Raw genomic sequence first — 18,222 nt, forward strand, 5'->3', positions numbered from 1 at the left:
ATTTGATACTAATATCGTTGACTATGAAACATAAATATATGTTTTTTATATTCATTAATTATAGTTACCATTATTATACTTGGGATCAAATTATATATTATAATTAACCTTGTTTGTACGGAGTAATAGAGATGAATTTAAAAATATATTATTTAAATTAAAAGAGAGGCAAATTATGGAGTGATATTTGTCATCACCACATTGATTTCCTCTCTTTTAGTATATTATATAGATAGGAAAAGTGCAGCAACCATTTTGCCCATGACGAATCAGTAACACCAAGTTTAAAATGGCAACATCAATATTTTTCAAAAAAATTAGAGAAACCCATTACAAGAGGAACACAGCCATCCATCTTTGCAAGATCGTTCTCTTTCCTTGTCGACCTTGTACATGGAACAAAACCAATGATCTTTTGCTTCCTTCCAATCTGTTGTATTGTCCATATGATGCTTTCAAAATATAAGAATCTGTATAATAAACTACCGTAATTGTTTCAGTCTACACTCTACAGACAACAACCCATCCCAACATTATAATTTATAACCCTCACTTCTCCGATCCATGACACATCTATCAATTTTAGAACAACACAAGAATATTTAAGAAACATATATTCTCTTAAATTGCAGAATAAGGAACTCACAAAAGAAATGAGATTACACTAACATCCAAGTACAAAATTCCAAAATCCGAAGCACAAAACTACACGATACAAGTACTACTCCGTACATGCATGGAAAATGTCGTGAAATTAAGGTAATAATAATCATCCATATACTCCGAATCAAAAAACACAGTAATTAAAAAAACAAAAACATATGTTTATCAACTTAAATCATATTATTATTATTAAATGAAATAGATGAAATACAACTCGTGTGTCAGCAGCACATGTTTAATAACTAAATTAATTAATTGGAGCCACCAAAGATCTTTTTCAACTGAAGGATTTGCCTAGCATCTAACAAAGTGATCTTCTGAATAACATCCGTGCGTAAGTTGCTGCCAGCTATTGATGTGGTTACAACATGAATCCCTGGATTTGCACTACTAAATGTAGCCGTTGCAATTGCCGGAGTTTTGCCGGTGTTAATGGCAAAATGGTAAGATCCTTGTGGTATCACCATAATATCTCCCTTATTCAACGTCTTAAAGTACGGTTTGTTATCCGAGTTTATAAAACCGGATATCATTGTACCTTCCACCATATATATTAGTTCCGTTACTCTATGTGAGTGGAGTGGGACAACTCCACCTACACCAATATCTGCTCGGAGCATGGAAAGCCCTTGACCATTCAAAGCCGGGAATGTCACATCAAATGCTACGTTTGTTGCGAGTTTGAAAATGTTTGACCCGTTACCTGCAACAGTTAGACCAGAATAAACAAAATCATCTCCAGTAAGTTTAGCTGGATTTCTACAAGGGTATCCCGTTGGTCCAACGGGAAAACTGAGATCCGCTACGCAAAAATCAACCACATTGGTAGCACATGATAGAGAAATAAAGAGGGAAAAGATGATGATAACTTTTTGTGCGTCCATGATTTGCATGAAAGTTTTCAAATGAGTGTTTTTTTTTTCTTCTTTGAAATGAGTGTTGGATGTGCTTAGAGTGGTGTACTTGTGTTCCTTTATATACTAGGAGAATATACTGAGGACTGAGGAGGGTAATATTTTCTATAACCTACAATCTTTCATTAATTATGTGATGTTATTTCCGGATTTTCATATTGAAAATGCATTGACTAAGTTTTCAAAATTACCTTTTTTAAATGATTTGATTTTGATAACGTATAGCTAGTGTATAGTTTGCCAAATTTGAGAAAAAATTAGTCAAACTTTTCATAATTTATCTAACCTTACAAACTTAAAATTAATTATTGCCAAAAAAAATTATATCTCCGTCTAGCTAGGATTCCAAATTTGAGAAAACCTTAGTCAACCTTTTGAGTTCTTTATCAAAAAAAAGAGAGAGAAAATACAACTTAAAATTAATTACAAAGATATGTGAGTGTAATTTGGAATTAAAATGTCAAGTTTGAGAAATTCTTAATCAATCTTTTTACTGATTGTCAACTTACTAATATATGATCAATTACAAAGATTCATGTACCCCCTCCCTCTAGCATTAGCCATTAGAAACTTGCACGTTATCTACTTAATTGTAAATATTTTTAATAAAATAAAAATGCTTTTATACTCCGTATAAAGTTAGAACTCGAAACCACCGAGAAATGAGTTAAACACTTAAAATCCATACCGTCATAACTATCTTTTTTTTTTGACGGGGCCATAGCTATCTTTTAATATATTGTTATTTGTATTCAACTCATTTACATCAACTTTGTTTGGAAGATATATATTTTTTGCTTCTGACATGAGTTCTTCTACTGTTTGCTAATTTTCATCATGTAGGACGTGTTGGGCGATAACGGTTAGTTTAAGATTTCTCAAATTTGTCAAAAACAACTTAAAATTAATTACAAGGATATGTGATCAGTGTGTAATTTGGCAGTAAAAATCTCAACTTTGAAAAATTCTTAATCAATCTATTTTCATTGATTGGTCAACCTTACTAACATAGATGTAATCAATTACAAAGATATTAAGAACACCAAATTTGCCAAAATAATATTGTTTTCGAGAAAAAAAAATCCCCTTATTATATCTAAAATTTCAAATTTTAAGATATACAAAGTATTAAATACGTTTTTAACTTTTTACCCAATACTCCGTATCCAACAAAATTATATGCTCACAAGTCACAAGTTACAACCATCACCTTTGTTATCTTAAACCACAATTTCCCCGTAATTTTACACATATTATTATTTACAAATAAAAATTAACTTAAAATGTTTAGAAGTTATCTTTATATATGTTCTATAAAAAAAAAAGAGTTATCTTTATATATGTCAAAGTTATCTACTTTTCAGTGATAAATTGTTCATTTTAATAAAATTTATTTTTCAAAATCACTGATAATGTATAAAATTAAACTTTAACCCTTTAAAATATTTATCCATCAACCTTTTTTTTATAAATATAATAGTTAATTAAAAATATTAAAAGTTACAACCAATTAGGTAAAATTTACAAAAAAAAATTGGATAAAAGTTACGTGGTATCTTGGTGTACAATAAATTTATTATACAACTTGTGCGTACAAGACCTTTTGGTAATTCTATAGAGGTTTTATGTCCAATGTGTATTTTTTATTTTTTATTTTGACGGGTAAGGAAAATTTTCATTAAAATAAAGCCATACGGCATCTACAATCAAATTTTTCCCTAAACAAGAACAAGAACAAATCTAAAATACAATAACAAATTCTTTTTTCCAAATAACTAAATGAGCAAATACTGAAGAACGCCTCCGGAACCATGGTATATGTGTAGCCATAAAATAACTTCGATGTCAAAGCATCTTTTCGTTGTATGGAGGACCTCGTTATAAACGTTATTGTCATCTTGAAAATTGAATCTGCTTCATATTCCGGATTGATCTTGATCTTCAAAGTGCATACATCATAGAAACAACACAATTTCCACCATGAAATACACAAACAACACCCCTCGACTCGATACTCACACAAAAGCAGAAAACCTTTCGAAAAGGAAGGAGAAAAAACCCTGTCTTTCAAGGGAGAATTGTTCCTCTCTGCAGGAGGACACATTATTAGACCTAGAAAAACAAAAACGAAAGGAAAAAACACAATAAAACAAAGAAATGAGGCTTTCCACCGGTAAAACCCGATGGAAGCCCCTCAAAAATTACCAATGGATCGGAGGCTAGGGTTTATGTCCAATGTGTATATGACGACCCTCTTAGGGTGCGTTCTGTTCACCTTAAAAAAATAAGTTTTAGGTCCAATAAGTTCAGATAAGTTCCAATAAGTTCCAATAAGTTTCAATATGTTCCAATAAGTTCAGATAAGTTCAGATAAGTTCCGATAAGTTCCGATAAGTTCCAATAAGTTTCAATATTAATAATATTATTATTTATTATTATTAATATTATAATTTTTATAATAGTTATTAATATAATAATTATAATAATAATTATTATTTATTAATTTATTAATTTATTAATTTATTAATTTATTAATTTATTAATTTATTAATTTATTAATTTATTAATTTATTAATTTATTAATTTATTAATTTATTAATTTATTAATTTATTAATTTATTAATTTATTAATTTATTAATTTATTAATTTATTAATTTATTAATTTATTAATTTATTAATTTATTAATTTATTAATTTATTAATTATTAATTTATTAATTTATTAATTTATTAATTTATTAATTTATTAATTTATTAATTTATTAATTTATTAATTTATTAATTTATTAATTTATTAATTATTAATTTATTAATTTATTAATTTATTAATTTATTAATTTATTAATTTATTAATTTATTAATTTATTAATTTATTAATTTATTAATTTATTAATTTATTAATTTATTAATTTATTAATTTATTAATTTATTAATTTATTAATTTATTAATTATTAATTTATTAATTTATTAATTATTAATTTATTAATTTATTAATTTATTAATTTATTAATTTATTAATTTATTAATTTATTAATTTATTAATTTATTAATTTATTAATTTATTAATTTATTAATTTATTAATTTATTAATTTATTAATTTATTAATTTATTAATTTATTAATTTATTAATTTATTAATTTATTAATTTATTAATTATTAATTTATTAATTTATTAATTTATTAATTTATTAATTTATTAATTTATTAATTTATTAATTTATTAATTTATTAATTTATTAATTTATTAATTTATTAATTTATTAATTTATTAATTTATTAATTTATTAATTTATTAATTTATTAATTTATTAATTTATTAATTTATCAATTTATCAATTTATCAATTTATCAATTTATCAATTTATCAATTATCAATTTATCAATTTATCAATTTATCAATTTATCAATTTATCAATTTATCAATTTATCAATTTATCAATTTATCAATTTATCAATTATCAATTTATCAATTTATCAATTATCAATTTATCAATTTATCAATTATCAATTTATCAATTTATCAATTTATCAATTTATCAATTTATCAATTTATCAATTTATCAATTTATCAATTTATCAATTTATCAATTTATAATTTATTAATTTATCAATTTATCAATTTATTAATTATTAATTATTAATTTATTAATTTATTAATTTATTAATTTATTAATTATTAATTATTAATTTATTAATTTATTAATTTATTAATTTATTAATTTATTAATTATTAATTTATTAATTTATTAATTTATTAATTTATTAATTTATTAATTTATTAATTTATTAATTTATTAATTTATTAATTTATTAATTTATTAATTTATTAATTTATTAATTTATTAATTTATTAATTTATTAATTTATTAATTTATTAATTTATTAATTTATTAATTTATTAATTTATTAATTTATTAATTTATTAATTTATTAATTTATTAATTTATTAATTTATTAATTTATTAATTTATTAATTTATTAATTTATTAATTTATTAATTTATTAATTTATTAATTTATTAATTTATTAATTTATTAATTTATTAATTTATTAATTTATTAATTTATTAATTTATTAATTTATTAATTTATTAATTTATTAATTTATTAATTTATTAATTTATTAATTTATTAATTTATTAATTTATTAATTTATTAATTTATTAATTTATTAATTTATTAATTTATTAATTTATTAATTTATTAATTTATTAATTTATTAATTTATTAATTTATTAATTTATTAATTTATTAATTTATTAATTTATTAATTTATTAATTTATTAATTTATTAATTTATTAATTTATTAATTTATTAATTTATTAATTTATTAATTTATTAATTTATTAATTTATTAATTTATTAATTTATTAATTTATTAATTTATTAATTTATTAATTTATTAATTTATTAATTTATTAATTATTAATTATTAATTTATTAATTTATTAATTTATTAATTTATTAATTTATTAATTTATTAATTTATTAATTTATCAATTTATCAATTTATCAATTTATCAATTTATCAATTTATCAATTTATCAATTTATCAATTTATCAATTTATCAATTTATCAATTTATCAATTTATCAATTTATCAATTTATCAATTTATCAATTTATCAATTTATCAATTTATCAATTTATCAATTTATCAATTTATCAATTTATCAATTTATCAATTTATCAATTTATCAATTTATCAATTTATCAATTTATCAATTTATCAATTTATCAATTTATCAATTTATCAATTTATCAATTTATCAATTTATCAATTTATCAATTTATCAATTTATCAATTTATCAATTTATCAATTATCAATTTATCAATTTATCAATTTATCAATTTATCAATTTATTCATTTATCAATTATAATTTATTAATTTATTAATTTATAATTTATTAATTTATTAATTTATTAATTTATTAATTTATTAATTTATTAATTTATTAATTTATTAATTTATTAATTTATTAATTTATTAATTTATTAATTTATTAATTTATTAATTTATTAATTTATTAATTTATTAATTTATTAATTTATTAATTATTAATTTATTAATTTATTAATTTATTAATTTATTAATTTATTAATTTATTAATTTATTAATTTATTAATTTATTAATTTATTAATTTATTAATTTATTAATTTATTAATTTATTAATTTATTAATTTATTAATTTATTAATTTATTAATTTATTAATTTATTAATTTATTAATTTATTAATTTATTAATTTATTAATTTATTAATTTATTAATTTATTAATTTATTAATTTATTAATTTATTAATTTATTAATTTATTAATTTATTAATTTATTAATTTATTAATTTATTAATTTATTAATTTATTAATTTATTAATTTATTAATTTATTAATTTATTAATTTATTAATTTATTAATTTATTAATTTATTAATTTTTAATTTATTAATTATTAATTTATTAATTTATTAATTTATTAATTTATTAATTTATCAATGTATCAATGTATCAATGTATCAATGTATCAATTTATCAATTTATCAATTTATCAATTTATCAATTTATCAATTTATCAATTTATCAATTTATCAATTTATCAATTTATCAATTTATCAATTTATCAATTTATCAATTTATTAATTTATTAATTTATTAATTTATTAATTTATTAATTTATAATTTATTAATTTATTAATTTATTAATTTATTAATTTTTAATTTTTAATTTTTAATTTATTAATTTATTAATTTATTAATTTATTAATTTATTAATTTATTAATTTATTAATTTATTAATTTACTAATTTACTAATTTATTAATTTATGAATTTATTAATTTATGAATTTATTAATTTATGAATTTTATTAATTTTATGAATTTTATGAATTTATTAATTTTATTAATTTATTAATTTATTAATTTATTAATTTATTAATTTATTAATTTATTAATTTATTAATTTATTAATTTATTAATTTATTAATTTATTAATTTATTAATTTATTAATTTATTAATTTATTAATTTATTAATTTATTAATTTATTAATTTATTAATTTATTAATTATTAATTTATTAATTTATTAATTTATTATTTATTATTTATTATTTATTATTTATTATTTATTATTTATTATTTATTATTTATTATTTATTATTTATTATTTATTATTTATTATTTATTATTTATTACATATTACTTATTACTTATTACTTATTACTTAAGTTTCAATAAGTTCCAATAAGTTCAGATAAGTTCAGATCAGTTCAGATCAGTTCAGGTCAAATAAGTTGAACAGAACGCACCCCTAATGGAGTGCTAGGGGAGCCTTTGGCCTGTGCTCGGGTTACCGGCTTTGTCACTGTTACATTCGTCGAAGTCTTCCCACCATTGTTGTGTTTGCTCACTTGCTTTCGAGGTCTTCCCATGGTGTCGAAGAGGTCTCCCCTTTGAAACCTTTCAACGGCGAGCTCTGTTTTTATTTATGTTTATTTTATTATTAAAATAATTTCATTTGTTCTTTTTTTTTTACTTAATAACAACTCGATCATATAGTTCTGATGTCATGATGTTTAGGTTAATTGTTTTTCAATCATTTACTCACTGATTTTCTATTAATGTTCTTAAGAGTCATCATGTTTTCGTTCTTTTCAATAAGTTATACTTCCTTCCTTTTGAAAATAGTTGCACCACTTTCACTTTCAAGTTTGTCAATGCACAACTTTGACCGTTAATTTGTTTAATTATTTATTAATAAAAATAATTTTTTTGAAAATTGTAAAGTAGACATTGAGACTAATCCAACCATTTTTTTATAGGATAATATTTATTTTTCATATTTGTGTGAAAAGAGAGTCAAAGTGAAAATATGAATAGTACATAAAGTGAAAGCAGTGCAACTATTTCTAAACAGAGGAATTATATCTTTGTAAGCGTGGATTATGTATTTACGTAACAATTGAATTATCATACTCTTTTATCTGCATATATTATTAGAAACCATAACATATTATTAACATTTGATAAATCATTACTACTCATCAAATTATTCAACCTATTTATTCGGTTCATTTTGCTAATTGATTCCAATATCTTGGAGGACCACACGCGGTCCAACAACTAGTTTGAAAAATGTGTTATTTCTTTGAATTCTTCCTTAAAGTCAACTTCAGGAACTACACAGTCGATCAGGCTTGTTTCTAACAAAAACACTAAAAACTTCATAATCAACCATATACAAAGTCGAAACGAATAAAACGATTGAAATCTGACTACATGTCAGTCACTTGAAGCTAATTAGTATTAAAACTCTAATTTTTAGATGAAACAGATAACAAATGAAATTCCAAATAAAAGGAACTTAAAAACTATCAAAATCAACATGCAAAATGCACTCCTCAGCAAGGGAACTCGGGTAGCAGATAAATCTCTTATGACGATGAGGAGGACGAAGAGGATGATGATTGAAGAAAGTGATGAAGAGTAAGAGTCCTTCTCGTTGTCCGCCAGAATCTCTAGATAATCTTGTGAAAAGCTTTATATGCTTGAGAATAAAGTCTTCTACAGGCTGACCCGTAAAACAAAGTCCTACGTGTCCCAAGTGCAAATCCACTCCAGCTAATCTTACGTTACCCTTCGTTTCTCATAATTGTCTTTCCTCTCTAATTACATTTTTGCAGTCTTGAATCTGCAATGTATTTATTAAGAATTTTAAAACAAAATTAATGATATATAGAATAGTAGAGTAGTTAAGATTGTATCTTCGTACCTCAAAAGGTTAATTGGAGAGTCTCAATCTCCAATGCTTCTCCTTTTTCTCCAAAAGTTTCTTCTGTGCCTTGACACACAAAGCACATCACCGAAAGTAATTTGGTCATTTTACTTTCATCTCGTCCTCAAACAAGAGAACGTACCAAAAAACAAGCCAATGCCAATGGAAATAGTGAAAGATTCTCAGCTCGTTGCTGTTATAGAACATGCAAAGTTGCATGTTCTTCTGTTGGGTAATGTGCATATCGTATCACATCACAAATTCCACAATTATCACCTTCTCCTATGTTACTAACGAAACACACTAAAGAAGAATTGTGTATATTGATGATTTTGATTCTATCATCTTATACATTACCCAACTCGTCTAGATGAAGCACGGTACACTTAACCCAAAATCATTCATTTGCGGTTAAATTTTTGGTTGTAATTAACAAATTTTGATGTGGTAACTCGTAAAATGAGAAGTTTATAAGTTTGGATGTTGCTAATGTTCCTAAATTTAATTTATTTTTCTTAAACATAAGTTCTCTCCAAATTTTCCGAAAAAGGTGGAAAATGTTGAAAATAACAAGTTATATATGTGTTTTGTACGTACATAATACAACGTACACCATGTTTATTTGGTTAATTTAACTAATTGTGTTTTACACAAATTTAAGATTTTACTATTCATCATTTTTATTTTTATTTTGTAAAAAACGCCTAACAAATAAAAATAAATTTTATTTCATTAAAAATATTTTGCAATAATAAAATTATTATTTACGAGTAATTAATAATACTCCGTAAATAAATTTAATAATATCCGTGCGTTGCACGGATCTTGAGTGGCTCGCATTAAATTGCATACAACTATTTCATTATATTATGCTAATGTTTTTAAACTTTTTGAATTTATTTTCAATTTATTAGTTTTTTTAGGGTTTTTTTCGATTTTATTTATTTCAGATATATTTTTCGATATTTTTTGTTAATTTCGATTTAATTTTTCGATTTAATTTTTATTTTTTCAATTTTATTTTTTGTTTATTTCGATTTTATTGTGTTTTATTCTAATTTATTTTCGATTTTTGCTAACTTTATGTTTTTTTTTAGTGTTGCAGTGAAATGGCTGAAGGGGCTGATCAAATAAATCTTTCATCAGAGGGAGAGGAGCAGGAGGTTCATTCTCATAAGGATAACATAGGGGAGGAGAGGGCTTCTCCTGTGCCGCGTGTTCTTCTTACCGGTAAGAAACGCCAACGCAGGCTCACTTCTAATGTTTCGGTGCATTTCGATTTTCTTGATGTGCCTGATGAGAATGGTAATCTGCTTTGTAAGTGCAAAAAGTGTGGTCAAACTTATAATGCTGATAGTAAACAAGGAACTGGAAATTTAATTCGTCATGTTAAAAATTGCGAAATGAGTAAATTTCGTGATGTTGGTCAAATGATTTTAGAGAGAACTTCATCTGGTTTGGAGCATAGGCTGCCTGTTTATGATGCTAATTATTTTCGTGAGTTGGTGTGTCTTGCAATTGTTAGACATGATCTGCCTTTTCAGTTTGTAGAGTATGATGGAGTTAGGAGGTGTTTTGGTTATTTGCATCCTGATTTTAAAACTGTTTCCCGAAACACAATCAAATATGATGTTCTTAAGATGTATAAGAAGGAGAAGGAGAAACTAAAACTAGAGTTGGGTTTAGTTTCCGGTAGAATTGCACTCACTTCTGATTGTTGGACTTCTTTAACCACTAATGGCTATATCTCTTTGAATGCCCATTATGTTGATAAGCATTGGTGTTTGCAAAAGAGAATTCTGAAATTTAGTTACATAGCCCCTCCTCATACGGGTGTTCATTTGTGTGATCATATTTATGGTTTGTTGAAGGAGTGGGGTATTCAAAAGAAAATCTTCTCTATTACTTTAGATAATGCTTCCTCAAATGATGTTTTTGCTGAAAATCTTAAAGGGGAGCTTGATTTGATTTGTGGGGGGATTTTTTCCATGTGAGGTGTTGTGCTCATATTCTGAATTTAGTTGTCCAGGATGGTTTAAAAGAGATTGATGCTGCTGTGATTAAGGTTAGGGAGAGTGTCAAATATTGTAAGGGGTCTCAAGCTAGGAAACAAAGGTTTTTAGGTTGTGTAGCTCATGTGGAACTTAAGTCTGATAAAGGTTTACAGCAAGATGTCCCCACTAGATGGAATTCCACCTATCTTATGCTTGAGAGTGCTTTGTACTACAAAAAGGCTTTGATTCATTTTCAGAAAATTGATGCAAAATATGTTAATTGTCCATCAACGGAAGAGTGGGTTAGAATAGAAAAGATTTTTAAGTTTTTGAAAGTCTTTTATGAAGTAACCCTTGCTTTTTCCGGATCCCATTACCCTACTGCCAACCTATATTTTCCTAATGTGTTTAGGATTAGGTTGTTGTTAAAAGAGGAAATGAGAAGTTCTTACTTGTTTATGCAAAGAATGGCTACTAAAATAAATGAAAAATTTGGGAAATATTGGTCACAATTTAATACTTTTATGGTTGTTGCGGTGGTATTGGATCCACGCTTCAAGATTCAATTTGTTGAGTGGAGTTTCAAGAAGGTTTATGGGGAAGGTTTGGAGTTTGAGGTAGAGTTTTCTAAGGTGAAAGATGCTATTAAGACGTTATATGAGGCTTATGTGGCCTCATATTCTTCATCACACAATTCTGGTTCTGCTGTCCAAGGAGAAGGTGGGCGTGCTGTGGATGCTTCTAGTGGCAATTGTGATGAGTTGATGGTAAATAACTTATTCCTTTTGTAGTTTATATTATTTTTGTTAATATTACGTTGTTTATTAGGTTTTGATGTGTTTCTTTAAAGTATAAACTGCTGTTTTTTCTTTTGGTTGTTTAATTTATTTGTAGGATTTTGATAGCTGTACAATGAGCAATCAAATGTGGCTGTAAAATCTGAGATTCAGATGTACTATGAGGAGCCACTTATTCCCCGTGCTAACAAGCTTGATATATTGAATCATTGGAGAACATGTGCGGTACGTTATCCAATACTTTCTACACTTGCCAAAGATGTTCTTGCTGTCCCTGTTTCTACGGTTGCTTCGGAATCTGTTTTTAGTACCGGAAGTCGTGTTCTTGATTGTGTTAGAAGCTCATTGAGTACAACAACTGTTGAGTCGATCATTTGTCTAAAGGATTGGACTTTTGGAGTGGGTAAGACATCAAATTTTATTGTTTATTACTTACTCTATTTGCGTGTTCTATTTGCGTCTTTTAATAATTAATTTGGGTGTTTTGTTATAATGTAGTGACTTTGGAGCCACAACTTGAGGCTTTGTGTGGATCCGTCATGAATTTGAGTGTGAATGTAGAAGGTGATGAGAGTCCATTGCCAATGTCGCCACCGATTGAGGCTCATCGGCCATCCTCCTCCAACAATATCTAATGTTATGTTATTGTTTTAACAAACTCTAGTTTCTGTAATTTGTGCCTTCGAGGCAACTTTATTTGGCCTGTAAAACTTAATACTTCGTTCCAACTTATTAGGGTGTGCAAACTTAACTCCTAGACTTGTTATATTTTGTGTGAGATATTCAGGTATTTCTTATCAGGAGCTGCTGCCATTAGAGGCATAATTTTAAAATATTATTTTCGAAATTGTTTGTACAGGTTAGCAGCATTGCATTTGTGATCAGATTTTTGAATTTGTTGTTTGGGTTGGCCTGAAAACAGATCAGGTTCAGGTTAACCCAACCTAAAAATAGCAGGTTCAGGTCAACCCAACCTGAAAACAGCAGGTTCAATTTAGGTTTTTTTGTGATTTTAAAAATTTTAAAATTTTCGGGTCAAAACAGATCAGGTTCAGGTTGACCCGATAATTAACAGATCAGGTTCAGGTTTAGGTTTTCAACCCGAATTCTTAAATAGATCAGGTTCGGGTCTGGGGGTAGTCAACCCGAACACGAACCCGACCCAACCTGATCTGATTGCCACCCCTAAACATATGTCCACTACTCCATCATCTCCATATTTTTTCCTTTGTTTTTTCTTTTTAATTTAATTGGCTCATTGTAGGGTTTTTTTTTTTTTTTTTTTTTTTTGTATATGTGTCTTGCTTCTTTCGTATTTCGGATTTTGTAAATGCAAGTTTTGGGACGTTGATAAGTCCCATTTAAGACATGCCAAGAGCTCAAACTTGGTCAATAAAATCAAGAAACCCAACACTTGGATTCGACTTGATTTTCGCAATCCCACCGCATAAAGGAGAGTCGAATTCCAAGGTTGAACTTGGTGATAGAAATTGATTAGAACATTTAAAAAATCGGAAACCAAAGTAAGCGGGATATGCTAGAAACAACCCCTATGGTTATCGAATATTAGGTTTCGACGGAGTCGCCACCAAACGAGTTTATGGGTCCGATTTGGAAAGACCAAAAATGACTCGGGATAAGACTAGGACTAGAAACCGATTGAGACTCGGGTAAGGGAACGAGACACTTATTTTGGTTGATTTGACGAGTTAGGTCACACAAGACAAGAATCATTTTCGTGCATAATCCTAATCATGACACTAAGTTTAGGTCGGTGAGCATGCATTTTTAGAACATTGAAATTACTACTCTGTATGTGATCACTTTGCTTTAAGTCCAATTTAGGGAACCTAGTCCGGTTGTCCGAAAATTCTCTTTGTTAAGCGTGATTAGAACTTTGTAGATTGTTGATTTAGCATGTTAGGTTATGAAAGCAATAACAAATGGAGCGGAGGCATCACAATAGAAAATAAAGTACTGAAATGTAAAGATTATACATCACCACCTAGAAAAAGGATTAGGTGTAAACCAAATCGCCTAGAAGGACTAGGCGTGTAAAATAGAATAAATAGTATAGGTGCGGAATTGAAATTTGCAATATTGAAATAAGAAATATAGTAAGAAATTAAGCATAAAGAATAGAAATGCAACAATAGAACTTGTATGAATGATGTTGGAAATCCAAACGAGAAACACTTCCTCAAAAGTGATTTGTCTCCTCATGGATTCAACTTGGAAAGAATCTAACTTTGAAATGAGTTTTTTCATTTAAAAGTATCATCAATTTTGTATTCGAACATTGAAATAAAGCTTGAATATTGAACTTGAACTTGAATATAGAACTTGAATGTTGAAATTAGGAGGCTAAACTCTTAAATATTAGAACTTCTATGCTAAAAAGTCTCATTTTTAATAAGCTCCGTGACTTGAAATTGATTCTAGTTTAAACAGAAGTTGATCTCATTTAAACATCATTGAATATTGAATATAGAAATTGCATTTTGAATCATGAAACTTTGATGTTCATGTGTTCTTGTTTGGAAAAGGGTTTGCACTTTTTCAAACACCGTTGGACTTGTATAAAACTAAGGACTCGTTCGGTATCACTGTAATTTTTCAGTATTTTGGTTTTGAAAGTCATATTATGAACTAAAAATTATTCATACTTATAGTAATCATTTGATTTGAAAACTGACAATAAAAAGCTGGAAACTACTTTTGTGGTTTTCATATTTTGGTTTTTAGTTTTGTATAAAACGGAAAACTGGAAAAAAAAAATAATAAAAATAAAAACACGATACCGAACAGGGCCTAAGGTTTTTTTGAATATTTGGATGATGATTTTTTTAAGGAACACTTTCAAGAATGAAAGCCTCAACTTATTACTCGTGTTTTTTGAAAACAAAGCATAAAGAATGAAACTTGAAACTTGTAAATGGAGTATGGAAGATCATTTGAGGGGGGTTTCAAGTATGAAATCCCCTCAAAGATTACTTCTTTTTTATGCATTTCCTATTTTAAATGAGTATGAATATCACATGAACATCATAGGATTAGTAAACTTGAAATAAGAAAGGTAGAAAAATAGATTTGAAGAGTCCTCAAAAATTTATCTAGATTTAGGTGTTGATTAATTTCCAAGCTTGGACTCCCAAATTGCTTTGGACATTAGAACATTGAACTTGTATTTGAGGAGTGTTTGTATGAGAGTATTTTGTAGAGATTGTAGGTTGAATATTGAAATATTTGAAGCTTGAATATTCAAGGATTTGAAGATTGAATATTGAAGAGTTTCGAAATAGGTAGAGCTTCGCTGCTCGGAATTGGGTCATTTTGCCTCCGTTTCTTCGTGGAAAAAGAGGGGTTTTATAGGAAAATATTTTGGAATCTATCTGGGGGCTTCTCCAGTCGCAGCTGCTGCGCTGGGCGCACCTTCCTTGCCAGGCGCAAGTTCTGCTGGCACATGAAAACTGCTTGTCCGCTTGCGCTTTTGGCGGTTTACAAAAGATGCTTTGTGTACCTTCTCCGTCCTTTTGCTTGCAGATTAAGGCATGTAATTTTTACGTCTTGAAAGTTACATTTTTAGGAGTCTCTCTGGATTGCTTATTGGTACGGGTTTCACTCGGTTTTACGGGTCGGCGCCCGAGAAGCTCGATTTTGGGGTTGGCGCCCGAATTTGACTTGTCTTATATGATTTTGAGTGGAAACATACCATGGAGAATTATGGTGGAATCCATTTCTTGAGATTGAACTTTTATTTTGAAAGTGTATTTTGAAAATGTGTTTAAGCTTGAATTGGAGCCCGAAGTTAGGATATGGACCCAAGGTTTGTATCTTTGAATTAGAAGTTTGGAATAGAATTGGAACTTGGGGATTGAATTTGTATGGCTTTGAATTATGAATTGGAGTTGGATTTTTGGAATTATAATGTTTTTGGATTATAATTGTGTTTTCTTTGGAAATTGTACTTGAGTTTTGAACGAAAGCTCGAAATTGAATTGAATTATGTCCTTTACAACTGGTAGATTGCACTTAGAAATTAACCGCCCAAATCTATTGGTGGTATCATCATTTGACTCTTGGTGAGACACAAATTAGGTGTCTACACTCATTAAAATGTTATTAAATAATAATACTTGTTTAAAATTGTGAAAACTAAAAAGACACCCTTATATATGAAAAGAAAAAAGACAACTCAAAAGACACCCACTGACCAGTTCTTAAATTGACCTGGTCCAAACTAAATTTATTGTGGACCATATTTAAAAAAAGGTTAACAACTTGTTCCTAATTTATTTTGACATGTTTATTAGGATTATTATGAAAAAAAAATATCAAATTGGTGTCGTTGATACATATAGTGTTTAAATAATGTGATCTAAGTCACAATCCACTTCAAAAACATGCATATGATTACTATTATTCAAAAGCTAGTTACTATATCTAAGAAATTTGGTGTCTAATTTATTACTCCCTCCGTTCTTGATTATTAGTCCTTTTTGGAATCTTGTCACTATTTACAATTGAAGAGAATCTTCTAATTTTTTTCAATACATATTTCAAAATATATTCATGTGAGATCTTGTTTTGTTCGTCTCAATGTGTAGTTTAACAATATTAATTTTTTATATTTCTTTAACGTCCGTATTTGGAGATATTCACATTTAAATATGGAGTTGAAACGGATGAAAAATTCAAAAGGGGACTAATATTTAAGAACGGAGGGAGTATAGCTATTATATGAAAAATAAAGTTCCTATTTACGTAAAATGAGTGCTATTATAAAGAAAATTATTGGTTTTGAGTCCACCAGGCCCGGCCTTTAACATGTCTAACATGATACATGGAACAGGGCCTCATATTGAGGAGGGCCCAATATTTGCTGAAATTCTTAACTGGTAGTAAAACAAAAAAAGCAAAGAAGGAAACATGTAAGAGGACGAAAGTAAAAGCAGGTGGCATATTAAGCAAATTTTGTCTGATTCTTTTACTTTTCCAAGGAAGGGAAAAGTCAGTGGGGCCTCCACTTACTTTATAAGAGTACTATTTGTTTTTTTTTCACTCTACAAGGACCATATTTCGTTTTTTGTTTTGTTTAACTTGTTATTTGCAGATTTTAAAAACAATGGTGCATTAATTTTATTTTTTATAGGGGCCAACTTGTAATATTAGCACAGGGCCCCCATTTTCGTTGGGCCGGGCCTGGAGTCCACACTAATATTATTGTGGACCAGGTTCACACAAGAATAATCCAAAGACATCGATATAAAATAAAATAAAAACATAGGGATAATAATAACAAATCAATAAGCATTAATACATATAACTTAATAGTCTTCCTAAATTCTTAACTTCAGAAAATAAAAAGAGTACAAGAAAACTATATATTTTTTCCCATAAACTATCAATCTCTCATCTCCCATGTCCCCCCTTATAAATAAATTTGACTATCAACAATTTTTCGTTGTATCACTCACACAATCAACTATATTGCTCTATTATATAAGCCAAGAGGGGAGGGTTATTTTCGTAATCACGCTTTTGGTGTCCCCATTGGATTACTAAACTACCCTCTACATACATGTATAAAATTCATCTATACTACTATTAAAACTCCAAGGCAAGGAATGCCATCTTGCCACATGTCGCTTCCTATTATCGATGACATGCCACATCGTCGTCTTTGACATATCATGCATCTCATATAATTTTCTTGATCACGAAAAATGTTAGTTATAGGTTTCGAACCTGCGACCTCTCATTTGTTAGAGACATATTTTAACCACTACGCCACAATTCATTTTGTTGTTTCTTGTACGTGCACAATTATATTAAGTCAATATAATGGGAAAAATGATCTGAATTATTTATTAATAGTCTCGATCGCATTACTAATTAGTCAGTACTTTTACGAGTTAGTAATCCTTACATGTTAAAATTTATTAAAACATACTCAAAGCAAGATATATTGTAATGTAACAAATTAAATTAGATTCAAAACGAGTTATATAATAATCTAATTAATCCATTTTTCTACTATCCGGGGCATCGGCCGGGGTACTAACTAGTTGTAATCTAAAAAT

The 18,222-nt window shown here is 26.5% G+C and overlaps 1 protein-coding gene across 1 annotated transcript; it reads right to left on the bottom strand.

Moving 5' to 3' along the window:
* Nucleotides 1-881: 881 nt before the first annotated feature.
* On the bottom strand, nt 882-1,594 carry LOC110785383 (auxin-binding protein ABP19b-like). Its single transcript, XM_021989813.2, has one exon. The coding sequence runs from the start codon at nt 1,554-1,556 to the stop codon at nt 915-917; it is 642 nt and encodes a 213-aa protein (XP_021845505.2). The 5' UTR covers nt 1,557-1,594; the 3' UTR covers nt 882-914.
* Nucleotides 1,595-18,222: the final 16,628 nt, after the last annotated feature.

Source organism: Spinacia oleracea, chromosome 3 (genome assembly GCF_020520425.1).
Source record: "Spinacia oleracea cultivar Varoflay chromosome 3, BTI_SOV_V1, whole genome shotgun sequence".
Lineage (NCBI taxonomy): Eukaryota > Viridiplantae > Streptophyta > Magnoliopsida > Caryophyllales > Amaranthaceae > Spinacia > Spinacia oleracea.

Excerpts from the sequence above, each read along its gene's own strand:
- LOC110785383 (XM_021989813.2), bottom strand. The coding sequence starts at position 1,556 with ATGCAAATCATGGACGCACAAAAAGTTATCATCATCTTTTCCCTCTTT.